The sequence below is a fragment of the Aulonocara stuartgranti genome (genome assembly GCF_965226115.1).
Source record: "Aulonocara stuartgranti genome assembly, chromosome: 17".
Lineage (NCBI taxonomy): Eukaryota > Metazoa > Chordata > Actinopteri > Cichliformes > Cichlidae > Aulonocara > Aulonocara stuartgranti.
In genome coordinates, this window is record NC_138953.1 from 29,543,774 (window position 1) to 29,561,116 (window position 17,343).

The 17,343-nt window shown below is 39.8% G+C and overlaps 1 protein-coding gene across 1 annotated transcript in view; it reads right to left on the reverse strand.

The window, feature by feature from the left end:
- exoc4 (exocyst complex component 4) overlaps nucleotides 1-17,343 on the reverse strand; it is a 140,697-nt gene that overhangs the window by 16,524 nt on the left and 106,830 nt on the right. The window contains exons 17-19 of the mRNA XM_082510001.1: nucleotides 6,810-6,933; nucleotides 1,412-1,590; nucleotides 1,044-1,203 (exon numbers count right to left, since the gene is read on the reverse strand). Of these exons, the coding sequence (XP_082366127.1) occupies nucleotides 1,044-1,203; nucleotides 1,412-1,590; nucleotides 6,810-6,933 (463 nt within the window). The remainder of the gene's footprint in view (nucleotides 1-1,043; nucleotides 1,204-1,411; nucleotides 1,591-6,809; nucleotides 6,934-17,343) is intronic.

Sequence of the window (17,343 nt, forward strand, 5' to 3'; positions counted from 1 at the left end):
CAGAAATGGAAATTCATACGCTTTTATTGATACTAGACCCATTATCGAGTGTTCTTATTGGCCTGATTCTTTACTGATTTTCTCCATTGACCTGTGATCAGATTTCTTCTTTAAAAAAGCAGACTTACATAGTTTTTCACAACTGTCAATAACACAATATTACCCGAGGCTACACAGAACAGCCCAAGCCTGAAAGCCTGAACAGAAAACTGCCTACAGGTCAGTGCCTTCACCCTGATAAGAGACAGAATTATGAATTCATTGCACTTTCCTCAAACTACAGTATACGATAGAGTAGAAATAAAATGTGCATTGAAAAGCTTTACTGCCAGCAGTAACAATAACTGGACTGTAGCAGGTGGCTGAGGGGAGCACTTGTTTGTAAATGCAGTAGCTGACATTTATTTTTTATCATACCTGTAAATATTAGCTATCTAATTAGCCTGCTGTTCTCTCTGTTACACTTGTATAGAAAACACTCATGAGCTCTGGTAGAACTGGAAAAGATGCTAAAAAGGTGCAAAGGAAGCAGGCAAACGTAACCCTTAATACCGTTTCACTTGTTGTTCAGCTGATTTTCACTTATGTGAAGAAGATTTTGTGTGAGTTATTGTTCTCCCACTGACACAGACAACGTTGCTTTCTCTGCATGCTGGAAGTGGGAAATAAACATCACGGTGTCTAGATTAAGAGGTAGCATGAGCAGCACCCATGCAGCTCTGCTGTTCTGTTTATGCCACACACTATGCGTTATGGTGGGTGGATTTTGATATCTTTGCAAACAAGTGAACCAATTAAAACTGTTTTGCGATGCCCAGCTAGCAGAAATGCATGCTATCAATATAGTGCTGTATTGATAAGCTCAAAAGCAAAGATTCAGATGGATTGGACAACATAAAGCTGGGATCCCTACGGTTGCTAGTTATGTCCAAGGCACTGAGTGGAAGGCTTGTTTCAGCTACTGAACCACAGAAACTGCTCCAGGGAAGCTTTCTTAGCTTAGCTTTCCTCTCCATGCTCAAAATGTGGAAAAGGACTCTAACCTGGCAAAGTCGAGGTCTGCCTCCCTGGACATGGTGATGTTGGTGAGGTTTTGCTGGAGGACAAAAATGTTCCTGCACATTTTCTTGATGCCAGACTCGCTGATCCTCTTGAAGTATTGAGCCCCATTGATCAGAATACAGGAGATCAGATGACCAAGACCTGGTAAGAGATGAGAAAAAAAGAGGCATGAAGGATATGTGATTATATCAGGAAAGATATATTCAATTCTTTTTATTTTTAAGGAAATTTGGGAATAAGAAAGAACATTTTAACAATGTTTTCAGACTCGCAGGTTCTTTGAAAGTTGTTGAAGAGAGCTGTATTTTAAAGGCAGTTACTTAAACGTCACCCTAGGGGGGCTGCTGACCTTCAAAAATATACTGGAACTTGTGTTGCTGCAAGGCGGCCCCCATGGCTTCCTCTATGGCTGAGATGTCCTTGTTCAGTTTGACCACCAGAGGGTCATAGTCCATGCTCTCAACATTAGCCACAATGGCATAATTTCCTTGTTTGGTCAGGGGGATCAGGTAATGGAAACAGTGCACCCTGGATTAAAACAGGGAAAGAAAAGAGAAAATAGAAAATTAAATGCTGTAGATAATTAATAGGTTTTTCTTCTCCAATTTTTTTTACCTTTCGCTGTCTGGAAATTAAAAGTTACATATTCTGCTTTGTCAAGAACATTCTGCCATCCAAATTCTTTGACAACTATGTATTGATATGCCGAAATAAACTATGAACTATGCTGAGTGTCCAACATGAGAACGACAAGGAAAAATGGTGAGTCAGGAAATATGTATGAACTGTATTATTCTCTGTGCTTTGGAGGTTAACATAGTTAGAAGGCACTTTAGCGGGCGGAGAGTGTTCTCATTCCTCAAGCCCCACTAAACCTACTCTAATACTTATAATTTCTACAGAAATCATTCTGTTTATAGAGTACTCATAATATATCCACTTGTACAACTACCACTACATCACTGTTGGATACCAGTCACCTGAGCAAAGTGTTGTAGAGCAGATTGTTGAATATGCTGTGCACTTCTGAGGAGTTTTAAACCTTAAATGGAGCTGCTTATATACTTAATGCCATGTCTAATAAATCTACTAAGGTCAATTGTCCTTTCAAACTATTTAATTTGTAGAAAGCACACTTATGTCTATAACACAGTTTTGTGTATTTTTCCTCGCATATTTTATCTTGAGTGTTTTAGAGGCAGTAGTTAAAGGAAGACTGTTGTACCAGAATGGCAAGAAAACCCCCAGCTATAGCAGAATAACTGGGTTGAGGACCTTGCCAAAGAATTTTTGTATTCACCTTTTCCTAGTCAGATTTTTGAGCCGTTTTTTTTTTTAATGGATTCATAGCTAAATGCCACAAATAAACTAAAATACCAGAAATGCTCTCAAAGTTTTGATTATTGTTATGTAAAAATGTCATTTTAGAGGGATTATTAAGTGGAAATACCGATAATAAGTAAACCAACCCTTTAATCTCAACCTTATCCAAATATTTCCTGCCCATAGTACAAACATCTAATAATACTTTTAGGATTTTAATAGTTAGAGCAGGTGGATTTTGACCTATCCTTTAACAATACATTCTGTTTTTCAGGTTCCCTAAAGACCTATAAATTAGTATGAGGTCTTTGAGGTCCACAGAAAGCTAATTTCGGTCTAGACTTAAAAAGTCAATAGTTTTATAATTCCATAATCACACTGCCCAGAGCTGAAGGGTATAAAATTATATGGGTGAATTTCTCTTCCTCCCTAAGGCAAAGCCAACAACTACACAGCATTTTCAAAGCCTCCATCCGACCTCCTTCTCTCTCTATTCAATCATTTCTCCCACTTAGCCCACTCTAGCTTTCTTCTTTAACCCCCACTCCTACTTTAACTTCACTCATCTCTCTTCCATCTTTTCATCCACCCCCCCACCCACCCCTTCTTCTTTCTTGCTCATGGCTTCATTTAGCTGGTACCACTATCAAGGGAAATTTGCTAGATGGGGAGAGTCAATGGAGTGTAGCATATAGCTAGACATCAGCCTCAGGGAGGGTTTTCTACTGGAATCATCAACAATATTGCATAAGCTACACAATGGTCTAGAGGGAAATAGTAGTACATGGATGGATGGAAGAAATGGGGAGGGATGATGGAGGACTATTAGAGGATGTGGGTGTGAGAAAGTATATGGTGTGGTAAATTAACTTAGATATTGACATTCAAAACACACGCTGAAGATACATTTCTGAACTCGTGCATTAAGGGCATGCGTGTGATGCCACTGGTTCTTTTAACTCATCTGATTTAATGACACGTGCTCTGAGCAATGTTGTGTGTAGGAACCAAATACACACGGCTTGAAAGTTTGGGGTAACTCATAACTCGCACTTGTATTCGTTGAATGACCTTGTACAGTAAAAAGGAAATATAACCAAGACATTGACAGACATTTTTAGTAAAATAAACATTTTGTCCTTTAAACTTCACCTTCCTCAAAGAAATGCCCATCTGCAGCAGTCATAGCCTTGCAGACCTTTGGCATTTTGCTGAGGCATTCCAGAGAAATTTGACCCTATGTTTCCCAAAGCGTTTCTCACAAGTTGTATTAGTTTGACAGCTGCTTCTTACATACCATATAATCAAGTTGTCAACATCAATCGGGTTGTGTTCCAGTGACTGTGCAGGCCACACCATAACAGAGACAACAGCATTTGACTGTTTCCTCTTTAAGCAGTTTGGACCTGTGCTTTGGTTCAGTGTTCATTTCGCTGACCAGTAATTTTCGTCACCGAACTTTTATTTTTTGCCAAAAACAAGACGATAACTAAATAAAATGTAACTGACAATGACGTGTACTGACAAGTTTGTCAACAAATAAATATTTGATGAAAATTATCCTTGAGAGACGAGAGCCAATCAGGACTGAGTAAGTTCTAAATAATTTAGAAAGGTGGGACGAGTTTGGATGCATGCACATTATGCAATAAGGTTAGATGCGCCTATTTGATCAGCCCTTGAGAAACAATACAACTTAGAAACAAACGAAATCGAAAACTTGCTGTCAAAGTGACTGCTTTGGTCACTGTCCTCCTGTTTGGAAACTAGCACCCCCCACCCCAAGTCTATGTTTGTTCGACAATCAGAATCTTCATCTCCTAGTGGCCAGTCTCACATGGATTTGTCTTTGCAAGTTTGTCTTACATTCGCATCCCAAAGCCGGCATCAAGGAGCCACTTCTTCACTGTTCATGGTAAAACATGTGTCTTCTGGATACAAAGCTGCTTGTTGAGTAAGACCAGTAACTCTTTGTTTTCTCAAACAATACACTCTGATGTACTTTTCTTACTTGCTCAGTTGGTTCTCGCTCTGTCTGTTTTTTAACTGCTCTGTTACGAGAGTAGTATACTTCTTCTAAAATCTGGCAATTTACTACTTTGATCTTATTTTAAATGGGGGGAAAAAAGCTTTTGTTTCAAAAACAAAGACATTTAAGTGACCCCAGCCTTTTCAGCGGTAGTATAATTCTGCTTCTTTGTTCAGTGACGCAAATGAATGTTATGAACGTAGTGATTACAGACTTCCTGGGAAGAAGGTGAAGGGAAAGTGCAACACGCACAGTTAGAGTGGCATTATTTGATGTGCTTCAAATAATATTCACATAAAAATATCAGGCAGATAACATGTGCAGGAGGACCTTGATGAGTTGAGGCTCATCATTGCCACATGAATCATTATGGTGGCAGCGTACAGACTTGGAAAACAATGACTGCAGTTGTTTTGAATGATGAATGATGATAGCTGAAGCAATAGAATTTCCCAGTGATATTATTTGTTTTCAAAACATTTTGTCTTCCAAAATCTATTTATGCTAAAAACTCATTACCTTAAGGTGAATACATCACAGTGCTCGTATAATTCAATTTGACACAACCTGCTTTTAACTCTGCATTTAGAGTCTAATGCTTTCTGTGTATGCATTGTTTATACTTTTATGACTTGCCTAAAAAAAATGATCAACTATTATGACCAATTTCTTTATATTAAGTAGGTATTGTAAAAATATTTGTATAAATAAAATAATTAAATACAGTGGGGCAAAAAAGTATTTAGTCAGCCACCGATTGTGCAAGTTCCCCCACCTAAAATGATGACAGAGGTCAGTAATTTGCACCAGAGGTACACTTCAACTGTGAGAGACAGAATGTGAAAAAAAAATCCATAAATCCACATGGTAGGATTTGTAAAGAATTTATTTGTAAATCAGGGTGGAAAATAAGTATTTGGTCAATAAGAAAAATACAACTCAATACTTTGTAACATAACCTTTGTTGGCAATAACAGAGGTCAAACGTTTACTATAGGTCTTTACCAGGTTTGCACACACAGTAGCTGGTATTTTGGCCCATTCCTCCATGCAGATCTTCTCGAGAGCAGTGATGTTTTGGGGCTGTCGCCGAGCAACACGGACTTTCAACTCCCGCCACAGATTTTCTATGGGGTTGAGGTCTGGAGACTGGCTAGGCCACTCCAGGACTTTCAAATGCTTCTTACGGAGCCACTCCTTTGTTGCCCGGGCGGTGTGTTTTGGATCATTGTCATGTTGGAAGACCCAGCCTCGTTTCATCTTCAAAGTTCTCACTGATGGAAGGAGGTTTTGGCTCAAAATCTCACGATACATGGCCCCATTCATTCTGTCCTTAACACGGATCAGTCGTCCTGTCCCCTTGGCAGAAAAACAGCCCCATAGCATGATGTTTCCACCCCCATGCTTCACAGTAGGTATGGTGTTCTTGGGATGCAACTCAGTATTCTTCTTCCTCCAAACACGACGAGTTGAGTTTATACCAAAAAGTTCTACTTTGGTTTCATCTGACCACATGACATTCTCCCAATCCTCTGCTGTATCATCCATGTGCTCTCTGGCAAACTTCAGACGGGCCTGGACATGCACTGGCTTCAGCAGCGGAACACGTCTGGCACTTCGGGATTTGATTCCCTGCCGTTGTAGTGTGTTACTGATGGTGACCTTTGTTACTTTGGTCCCAGCTCTCTGCAGGTCATTCACCAGGTCCCCCCGTGCGGTTCTGGGATCTTTGCTCACCGTTCTCATGATCATTTTGACCCCACGGGATGAGATCTTGCGTGGAGCCCCAGATCGAGGGAGATTATCAGTGGTCTTGTATGTCTTCCATTTTCTGATGATTGCTCCCACAGTTGATTTTTTCACACCAAGCTGCTTGCCTATTGTAGATTCACTCTTCCCAGTCTGGTGCAGGTCTACAATACTTTTCCTGGTGTCCTTCGAAAGCTCTTTGGTCTTGGCCATGGCGGAGTTTGGAGTCTGACTGTTTGAGGCTGTGGACAGGTGTCTTTTATACAGATGATGAGTTCAAACAGGTGCCATTCATACAGGTAACGAGTGGGGGACAGAAAAGCTTCTTACAGAGAACGTTACAGGTCTGTGAGAGCCAGAGATTTTCCTTGTTTGAGGTGACCAAATACTTATTTTCCACCCTAATTTACGAATAAATTCCTTACAAATCCTACCATGTGGATTCATGGATTTTTTTTTCACATTCTGTCTCTCACAGTTGAAGTGTACCTCTGGTGCAAATTACTGACCTCTGTCATCATTTTAGGTGGGGGAACTTGCACAATCGGTGGCTGACTAAATACTTTTTTGCCCCACTGTATGCTGAATTTTGTCATATTACTGCATAAAGGAGAGACATAAGAGTTGGGCAGTTTCTCCTGCATACCTGACCTCCAGATGCAGCACCAGCAGGCAACGGTCTGCAATATCTTGGAAGCCCCTGGACAGGTCGTTGAGGGTCTGGAGAATCTGCTCCCTGCTGCGTTCACTCTCTCCAACCACCTGGCTGTCTGTTGGGATCATAGAGATGTAGGAAGATGAGAACACACGATAGGCATAGAAAAACTCAATTATTGCAAACAGGAGCAGTTGAAGTGAGTAAAAGGACCATTGTAAATGGTTTCTGCATCCTGTGTTACAGCTATTTGAAAGGCGGTGTGCGTACACTCATTTAACAGGTGCTTTTTAAAACATAGGGGATGAGTCAAGTATTCCGTTAATGTGATTTAATGTCAAAATGTAAAATATGTGCAAAAAAAATAATAAATGTGTACATTAACAAAGGCACTTGTCTTGCCTTTGTTACTTCATGCTTATTATATTTTGTGGAGATTACATAGTTCTTATTGAAAAATAATGAATATATTTCTATAACTTTGAACATCACACATTGAACGTCTGCATGCTGGTCGACACACTGCACAGACAAAGGTTAAAACAGGGTTAATCAGTCAGAGATAAACAGTTTTTGAGGCTTTCAATTGTAAAATATGTTTTATTTTGCTCTTAACTGAGTACTATTGATTCACTATTATTGATTCACCCACTAATAGGGAAAACAACAAGTATGATAACCTGTTTAAAAGAGGATGATGTTAAAATAAGAACAAGAGCAAATGAGTTTACTGCACATATTGTATTGGTACCGCAATATATTGTTTTTATTTCACTTTATTGTACTGTGTTGATATTGTATTTGTATTGTTGTTGCAGTGAATTGTATTGTATTTTTACTGTGCTGCCCGTTCCCAGCACTCAAAACAAAACTGAATAAGTACTGTAAGTGGGTAAATGGGTAACATATATGAGGAGAAATCATGCCATTTTAGCTTATATAGATTAGAAAATAACAACAAACTAATCTGATCAAAAAATGAAGGGACCACTCAATCAACACATATCACAAGTCAGTTAAACTTCGGGGACATCGATCTGTCCAGTTAAGAAGCATGAACCATTGTGAATCCATCTCAGCTGCTTTGGTGCAAATCAAAGTGACAAGAGGTGCACTGGAGAAGCAACAACAAGACAATCCCCAAAAAGGGAATGAATTTGCAGGTGGTGGCCACAGACCATTGCTTTCTTCTTATCCCTCCTGACCAGTTTTTCTCTAATTTCGGTTTTTGTCAGTGCCCTGTCACTGCTGGCAGCATTAGAGAGTAATTACAGCCCAGTCAGGTTGCTCATATAGTTTGTTTATTCCAGTCATGGCCCATCCATACCTAGGTCTACTTTGTCTCCCAGCACAGTCTCAAGAATGTGGGTGAGATAGCAGGAGATGGGCTACATGGGTTACATAAGGACAGGTGGACAGGTCCATATTTGGCATCAACCCCACAGCAGGACTGGTATTTGCTCCTTAGTACAAGAAGCAACAGGAGGAGCACTGCTAGAACCTTACAAAATGACCTCCAGCAGGCTACTTGTGCATTGTACTAAACTAGAGTGTCACTCTTTTTACAAAGTTTTAAGGTTTGGAATCTGCTGAAAAGTCCTTGAAAGCTAGGGAAAGGCCTGCCAGCCCGTGGTGTTTTTCTTAAACTGCCCTTGAGCTCCCAAACATTGTCCTAAGATTGTTATTAATGTGTTGTTTTGTTACTCTGCAGTAATAAGCATGTATTCCATTCCATATTGACATTATCAAGTTCTGTAAATAACGTTAGCTCATATGGTACACACATTCGCAAACTCATTAGTTCAGCTTCACACACTTCCTGAGTCCTTCAGCATGTTCCTGTACTTTCTTCCCATTACTTGTGCTGAGGCAGCAAGAGCATGTGTCACTGCACTGCATTGTAAGCCACACAAAAGACCTGAGTGTGTGTGTGTGTGTGTGTGAAAGAGAGAGAACCAGAGAGCATGATGAGTGTATATAAATTCAGCTCAGCATAGATCAATGGCCATAAATTAACAAGGAGAGGAAAAGGAGAGAAATTGGCCCCGTCACTCATATGTAAGTCTATTTGGTCAATGAGGCGAGTGTGTGTGTGTGTGTGTGTGTGTGTGTGTGTGTGTGTGTCCATGAGAGGGTGTTGGTGTGTGTACAAAGAGTGACTGTTGAGCAGGAGAATGCAGGGGTCCACGATCGATGTGCTGCAGTCAAAACCAGCTCCCTAGTTATTCTTCCTGCCCTTCCGAAGGTCACACATGCATGCAAGCTGGTACACATGCATGCATACACACCGCTAAGAACAAAGAAGTTAATAATTAAATATGCTGAATTATGAATATGCAATTAAGTGATGATTATTCTTTCTTCTCCTTGACTCTTTTGAATTATACCACCAAAAAAGCCATGTCTACCTTAACTGTGTTCTCACTAGGCTACATATAGAACGTGTAAAAACAATCTCCAACTGCAATTTCTTCCTTTCAGAAGACTGCTTAGAAATGTATGTTTCAACACAGCCTGAGCTCTCTTAGACAAGCTTTCTTGTAGTTTCTGTAAGTGTTCTTCAGGAATAATTCTCTAGGCTTCTTGAAGTACATTCAAAGTTATTGTTTAGACTTTGTTCCAGTTTTGCTCTGTTCTTTGTTTTAGCTCTGGGGAGGCCAATCCATGACCAACAGTGTTCCACTGTGTTCTTTTGCACTTGAAGTGTATTTGGCATCTCTGTCATGCTGAAAATTGAAGCCACTACCAGTCAGATACTATTACATGATGGATCAAAAATATGACAGTACTGTTCTGTGTTTATAATTCCATCAATTTTGACAAGATCGCCAACATCACTGGCTGAAATGCATCCCAAAAACACGACTCCACTGTGTTTTACAGATGGCTGTAGACACTCATTGTTGTACTTCTCCTGACTTCTACCGCACATACCGAAGACAATTTGAAACCAAAATCTACAATTTGGATTCATTACTCTATAAGAACTGCTGGCACTGACTTTCAGTCCAGCCCTTACCTTAGCTTTCTCTCCCTCCTTCCTTTGTTAAGAATGGCTTCTTGACAGCCACCCTTAAACTAAGACCATGGCTGATGAGGCTTCAGTGAACAGTAGATAGACTGAAGGGCCAGATGCATCTCTCAGGTCCTATGTCAACTCTTTGCTGGAAATTTGCCTATTTCTTAAGAATCTTACATCACTTTAACATATTGCTAATCTGCTGTACTTTTCAAGCCTAAAACTTCTTTTGTTGGCATCCACTCATCTAGCTTCCTCAAATTTATTAAGGACACAAGACACATCTTGCTGGAATATATAAGTTTTTGGCTAATAGCGCTTTGGAAAACACCTTGTTGCAAAAAGATAATTCTATGTCTATTGATTGATTGACTGATTGCTTTATTGGCCATATGCAGGTTGCCCCGCAGAGGAATAGGACCCCCCCCCGACTTACACACACAACAAAGACATCACATGGGAATACAGTCGGAGATCGGCAGCGTTGCAGAGAAAACACTGAAAAATTACACAACAATGGGAAAAAAAAAGAGACCTCTTCTCACGCTGGGCACCTATGGGAGGACAGCATGAGAACAGGAAACAAAAAAAACTCCTCTGCACAGAGAGCACATTAATGTCCACATCACAACATTATTGTGTAGTCTAGTGTTTTTGCAACAAGATATTTAGTAACAAAGTGCCTAAAATGCAATTTAAAATTGTTTTATTTGCTAAGTTGACTGTTATGTGTAGAGAACAATGGTTCATCCCTTGTTGTTTGACTGAAAGAACACCATATTCATCTGAATATGGTATGGTACAAGGACTGGACTGTAAATTAATGAAAAAAGAGCCAATATATAAAAAAGTGTATGACCTCCAGAGAGTGCTCAAGAGCACTTAAAACTACAAACTTTCACTCCTTTAAAGCAAAATATAAAGAAATGAGGGGTGATGCAAGACTTTTGCACAATCCTATATTCTTGATTCTCTCTGTATACTTAAATCCAAAAAACTCTATTTTGCTTTGCATTGGTTGTGCTTTTGTGTCCTCCTCAGTGCACATTTTGTATGCATTGTAGTTACTTTAATTTTATCTCTGAGAAAATGAGAAAGCATTGCTCCGAGCAAACAGCAGTCAGGTATACGCCATGACCGTCCAATCAGAAAAGCAAACACGGTCAGGGCTGTGATGTGACATTGGTGACAGTTGCTCTTATGGCCTGTGTACCTGACATACAGAGATAACAGCTTGGAATTATGTTTCTTATTAAAGGTCTGCAAGTGATGAACGTTCTGGATGTATGAACTAACAGTATGGTTAGTTCAGCTAAAATAATTCTGGTGTACAGCCCCTACAGGCAGTTAATAGTAATAAATAATTATGTAGCATGGTAGACTTCTACTAAAAATGTATTTTTGTTACTTTGTTACTTTTACTTTGAATTGGCCTAAGAAACCAAAACCTGATTTCAGTAAGTGGACTACTTTACACATTAATTATGCTCAACTTTGTTTGTTTAAATGGCAATCAGCATCAGTGTTACTATATGTGATGACAATAATTTAATATTTAATAATCTATAATATCGAATTGCCCCTCACCCCGCAGGGGGTGGTTGTGGGGGGGGGTCTTGTGGCTTAGATCTTCAGCTGAGAGATACCAATATTAATCTAGCTAAGAGTCAACGGAACAACAAACAAGATTGCTTTTAATGAAAGAAAAACATTGATTTCTCAAGAGAGTAGAGGATATTACATTAATTATTTTCACCTGATTGTGTGAAGCTGATGCTGTTCACACTCCCTGGTCAACTTTGAGATCATTAATAGATACAGAACCCACCATTAAAACACAATACTGTCTCCTAAAATAAAAAAGCACAATTTTAAGACAAAAACGTTTTAAAGCTTCTGCCAAAAGACTTAAATATAGACTAATTTTCTCTGAGTGCGTCTATCTCTTTCTCTCTCTGTAGTTACAGGTGCGAGAGAGCCAAAGCCTTGCGAATGCTCTGCCTGTGGGAGTATTTCCCACTAACTGTCTGTATATGTGCAGGAATTGACTCGGAGGCTTGTTTCCTCTCATGTGCATTACGCTCACTCACTCGCTCACTTTTCTGACAGCAGAAAAAAAGGCCTTACTGTGGCACACACTGCTGGAGGTCTCTCTGGGGGGTGTCTGTGAAAAACACACGACCAGAGACACACAAGCGTACGGACACGTACACAAAAACACACTCGGATTCTTGCCACCCCGAGCCTTGCGCTGCTTTGATGATGCGAGGGAGGCGTCGCAGCATGGGGGGCACCATTAGAGTCAGGAACAGACGGGCAAAGGGAGACGACTCATTTGTCCTGACTGACAACTTTCTTGGTCTATTTTTTCTTTTTCTGGTTGCCTTTTCCTCCAACTAAATTCCTATCTCTTATTTATGAGTTCTTGTGTGTGCATTATTAAATGTGAAGATATGTATTTGCATGTCATGCATCTACGTATGCGTTCATGTATAGGCATGCGTGCATGTGCTTTGTGCTTATCCAATTATTTTCAAATCTCATCTAAGGAAAACGTCTGTTGCTTGCCATCTGCAAAGGATGAGGGTGGCAGACATTAAGGGAGAAGATCAGTGATGTAATTCACACAGACACAGAATGCATGCGCCTACATAAACGGACAGTTCATCTTAACACAACCACTTAGACTCACTGCACCCACTGCCAATAAGAGCATAATCAACACATTAAGAAGAGGAATAACAGGACATGATATTTCCTGTGGAACTACACTCACTAAAGAGTTTATGAAAATCATATTTTTTTGTAAATCCACAGCATAGCATAGAAAAGAAAATGGAGTGAGATAAGCAAAGGACAGTATCCTGCAGGATTGGAGTGATGAATGATTCATAAATGACGTAAGAAAGGAGTTATTAATTATTTTGCTGCCTCTGGTATAGGACGAACATCTGCACACTGAGATCTAAACTTCGGTCCAGAGACAGAGATAGAGAAAAGGAGGGGCAGGAGAGAGAGATATAAAATAATGATGGTATTAAAAGATTTTGACGTCTGATGACATCTAATTGTGTCAAATGCTTTTAAAATGAGAAGGAATCAAAAGTTCATGCTTTAAATTTTTGACAGTAATAGTGAGGAGTGCTGTAATATTGACCAGAATACAATATTAGACTACTTAGCAGTTGGTTGGACTGGGAGAACAGTGGGTTTCCACTAATCAGATAGTGATTCGATCCCTGGCTCCTTCAATCCATCAAATTGTCCTTGGTCAAGATATTGAACACCAAGCAGTGAAGGGTGTGAGTATGTGTGAAATACAGGAAGCACTGTAAATGTAGCATGTGAGTGAACGGATGAATGTGGCTTACAGTTCAAAGCACTTTGAGTGGTCAATAAGAGTAGAAAGGAGTTATATAAAAATGTAGCCAATTACTGAAGAGCATCACCACCATCTCCCACTTAAACTACCCCCCCAGGTCTCTGCAGTGAATAAGAATGTTTTCTCAGTCAAGTTCCCTTGTTAAATGAAGTCAAGAAAAATACTGCTAAAGGGGAAAGACCTGCACTCACCATAGTTAAGGTGAGCCACTGAGATGAGAAGGAGCCTCCTCCTATAGGGAGACCACATGATTACTGCCTAGAAACCCTGCAGGCTAGATTAGAAAGGTCTGTATCTACGCCTACCTAATGATGTCCAGACTTCCAACATTAAGACACACTTTTGTGCACAACCATATACCGCATTGCTCGAGAAGACTGACCAACAGAAGATTTAACAAGGCTGTCAAATACAGTGGCTCATTTTAGGTATTTTACTTGGGCCTAAGATACAGTGGTCAAACCAATCAGAAGACAGGGAACATCATTTAAAGAGGCTTGTCTTAAACGGAGGACGAACTGAGGGGACAAATAAGAACTATTTTTTAAAAGTCAGTCATGCTAAGCTATTCAAATTGAGTCCAAGAGCAAAAACGTGGAGCTGGAAATTAGCATAACAGGTCTACTTAACAAACCAAGTCAAGAAGAAAAAGTGATTGGCATTGCTTCTCAGCCGTGTGTGCATGTGTGTGTTGTCAGGTAAATATTGTCAGAATGGATTAGATGGCCAGTGCTGCAACCAGATGGGCGATAAGACCGTTTCTGTGGACACCTCCACAGACAGTCTGTCAACACACATACACACATAGCCCTTATTACCGACACACACATGCAAGCTTACTTCAGACATCTTCTGACACACAGAGATATTCAAAGATGCTTAAATCTGCAAGTATGTGCACTAAATCTAATCTACATCAGGATAAATATGTTACAGGAAAGCATCATTGCCGTAGCTAACTGCAGGGACACTACTGATATGTTAGCCAAGCTTTGTAGTAAAAGGTACAGTTTAACTCTGCATATTTTTAACCATTTTTTCATAGAGCATGCTGTCCATTTGTGTAAACAGCCTCTATTAATAAATATAGGTTGAACAGGGGCTGAGAAGTAGCTTCAGCAGTTCACTATGTAATAATATGCAAATTAGCCACGTGCCTATGTTACTGATGCTAGTTGGTCATGAGGAGGTGACTGAAGTGAGCTAGTCTCATGAGATTTCTGGTGGTAATATTCAGGTGAAGAGTGAAATATATGAACATAAATGAGTTTATTTTCATTTTATTTTCATCGAAACAAGCTCTGGACTAATACAGTCGCCGAAAAATTGAGGTAATATTGTATATGGGAAGAATTGTTCCAACCTTAATGGCATGTAATCACACATCCAGTCGAATTAAGCCTCAGGAAAAGCGATGCAAGCAAACCACTGCAGAGATTACTAAGCCGTGGACAAACTCTACCAGATCCTTAGCACTTGGACAAAAAGGAAGAACCTTCACTCTTGCTGGATAAGGAAGAAAGAAGGAAAGACAGAAAGAAAGAAAAGCCAAGAAGGAATGAAGCAGGAATGCAAGAAAGAGAAATGAAATAAAGAAAAAGCAAAAACAGGGAGAGGAAAATGAGTTGTTCATACCTGACTGCTTCTGTAATATAAAATCCAATTTGGAGAGGCATAGACGTGAGGCGGGGTGGGGTGGGGGATGAGATAAGGTGGGGTCTTTTTTCCCCTGCTGTACCCTTGTCCCATCTCATACAGTGCACGGCTATGTACACACACGCGTGCGCGCGCACACTCACACACAATGCACCCTTACCATCACACACGTAGTCCGTCATCAGCTCACCAAACACTAAATAATGAACAATACGGAGGCTGTCCCAGCATGATAAGTGACTGCCCTATCCTTCCCATTAGTGCCACCTGCCAGAATTAATGATAATTATGTCACGTCCCTTCCCGTACTTTTATTGAATTCTTATCTATGAATAGACGAAGGAAGCTAGCGTCAGAGTGAGAAGGAAGGGAAGATACTGCACTGACAAAGTTGAGTCTAAATAAGAATATTTCTCATTTAATTACTTTATTTCTAAAAGAAAAAGATGCGATATGGAAGGGCAAAATAAGTGCAAGTTCAATGAGCAATCAGAGGACTGAAGCCAGGGAGTTGTGACAATGGCTGATAAAGGTTGAAGCCCTCTCTATGCCTACAAGAAAGGTGAATAATTTACCTCAGCTCTGCCGGAAGCCCCAAGATACCACAGTGAACACAGCTTAGTTTCTCAGAAGTACTGCAACACAATAACTGGAAATGTGAAGGCTGTAAAAGGTGACAAAAGCTCTAGATACTTTTAATCTTAAAATGTGGTTATTATGTTGTTTAATCTTAGTCAGTCAGCATAACAGATAAATAAATCCTTAGTAACAAAAAAATCAATAAAATGGATATCAAATATGCAGTTGTCTTATTTTTTTCTGGAAATTAAACATCTTTTATACAAAGGGAATTTGTCATCTCCTCGAGACTGATAATAATATTACACCAATCAAACTCAACAAGTGCAGCTTGATGACATCTTTAATAATGTTACTACTGCTTGAGGCTGACAATGTAAAGTCTGGAGTCTGTTTATGATTTAGGGAAAAGCTTTTATGCACATTTAATGCACATTTATTGTATAAACACTTCATAGGAAACACCAGATCAATGCTGTTCAGGGCCCCTGTTTGTTGTCAAACAGCCTGACGTCTTTTTTGGTGTGGATTCCACTGGATGCTAAAAACATTCCTTTGAGATAATAATCCATGCTGACATTATTGTACTGCAAGATTTTTTGCTGCACATCAATACATCAATATGGAAGGGGATTTTGCTGGATTCTGTGATGTAATGGGGAAGCCACTGAAGTCCACTGCACTCATTGTAATGCTCCTAAAACCAGTTAGACAAAACCAGGCAGACATTATCAATTTGAAAGTAGTCATTAAAAGATGGTAAACTGCAGCCATCAAGACCCTGAAGCGCCACGGGAAAAAAATCCATGTATTCTTATACTGCTGCATTCAGCATGGCCTGTTGACACATGCCAAGCTGGGTCCATGGATTCAAGCTGTTGATGCCAAACTGTGACCCTACTGGACTATTTGCATCCCTCAGCACAAATCAAGATACAGACCAAGCTATGCTTTTGTGTGCGCCCTGAGCAGACTTGTTCTTGACTGACAGAACTGGAAGCCATTGTAATCGCTTTAAAGTGAGATCTGCTGTGCATTGTGAGAAGATGGCCTACCCTTTCTGTATATTTGCCTCTGCATGACCTCTCTCTTCAACAACGCATTTCTATTTGCTAATTTCTGTCTGCTTTTTTGCACCAAGCAGCCCATTTGTCACTGTTAGTTCTTTTTCAATGTTTAAAGTGTTTAATAACTAAAACTCCTGACTGGAATATGCAGGATTTCTATGATTTAGACTTCTGTTCCACTACTGCCTAAGTGGGTAATTGCATGAACAAGCAGGTGTTCATGTATTTCTAAAGTGGGAGTACTAATGGGAGCACTAACTCGCTGACTGCCATTAAATGTTGCTAACAAAAAAAGATTTGGACTTGAAGAGGAATATTATAAGATGCTAGAATTTAATCTTGGCGATTAAACATTGACATGTGACAACAGGGATTAGAAAAAAACACAACTAATGATAAGTGATTAATAAGATCTACATAAACTCTTTGCTGGTTGGAAACACACACACAGACTCTTCATTCTTTTATCAGTGATTAATGATACAAAAGTGATGACTGAGCAGGGAATGTAGGAAATGCTTTCATGAGTCCTGATTAGGCCAGGCGTTTATGCGCCCACACTTACAGAAGCACAACCAAAGATAATGAGTGTGTGTGTAAAGTGCTCTTTGACAACTCCAGTAGGGAAGGTAATGAGTGTGTGATAATACACTCAAACAAGAATTTAATGAGGCACAGGTACGAAGTGTTGCTACAAAAGCACAGAACGCAAAGATGAGGAAAATTCATCTATCTCTGATTGTAATCCTACTGTACATAAACCATCCAGACAATGCGTTCAATCTCTATGCATTCTGATCAATAAATACCTAATAACCCAAG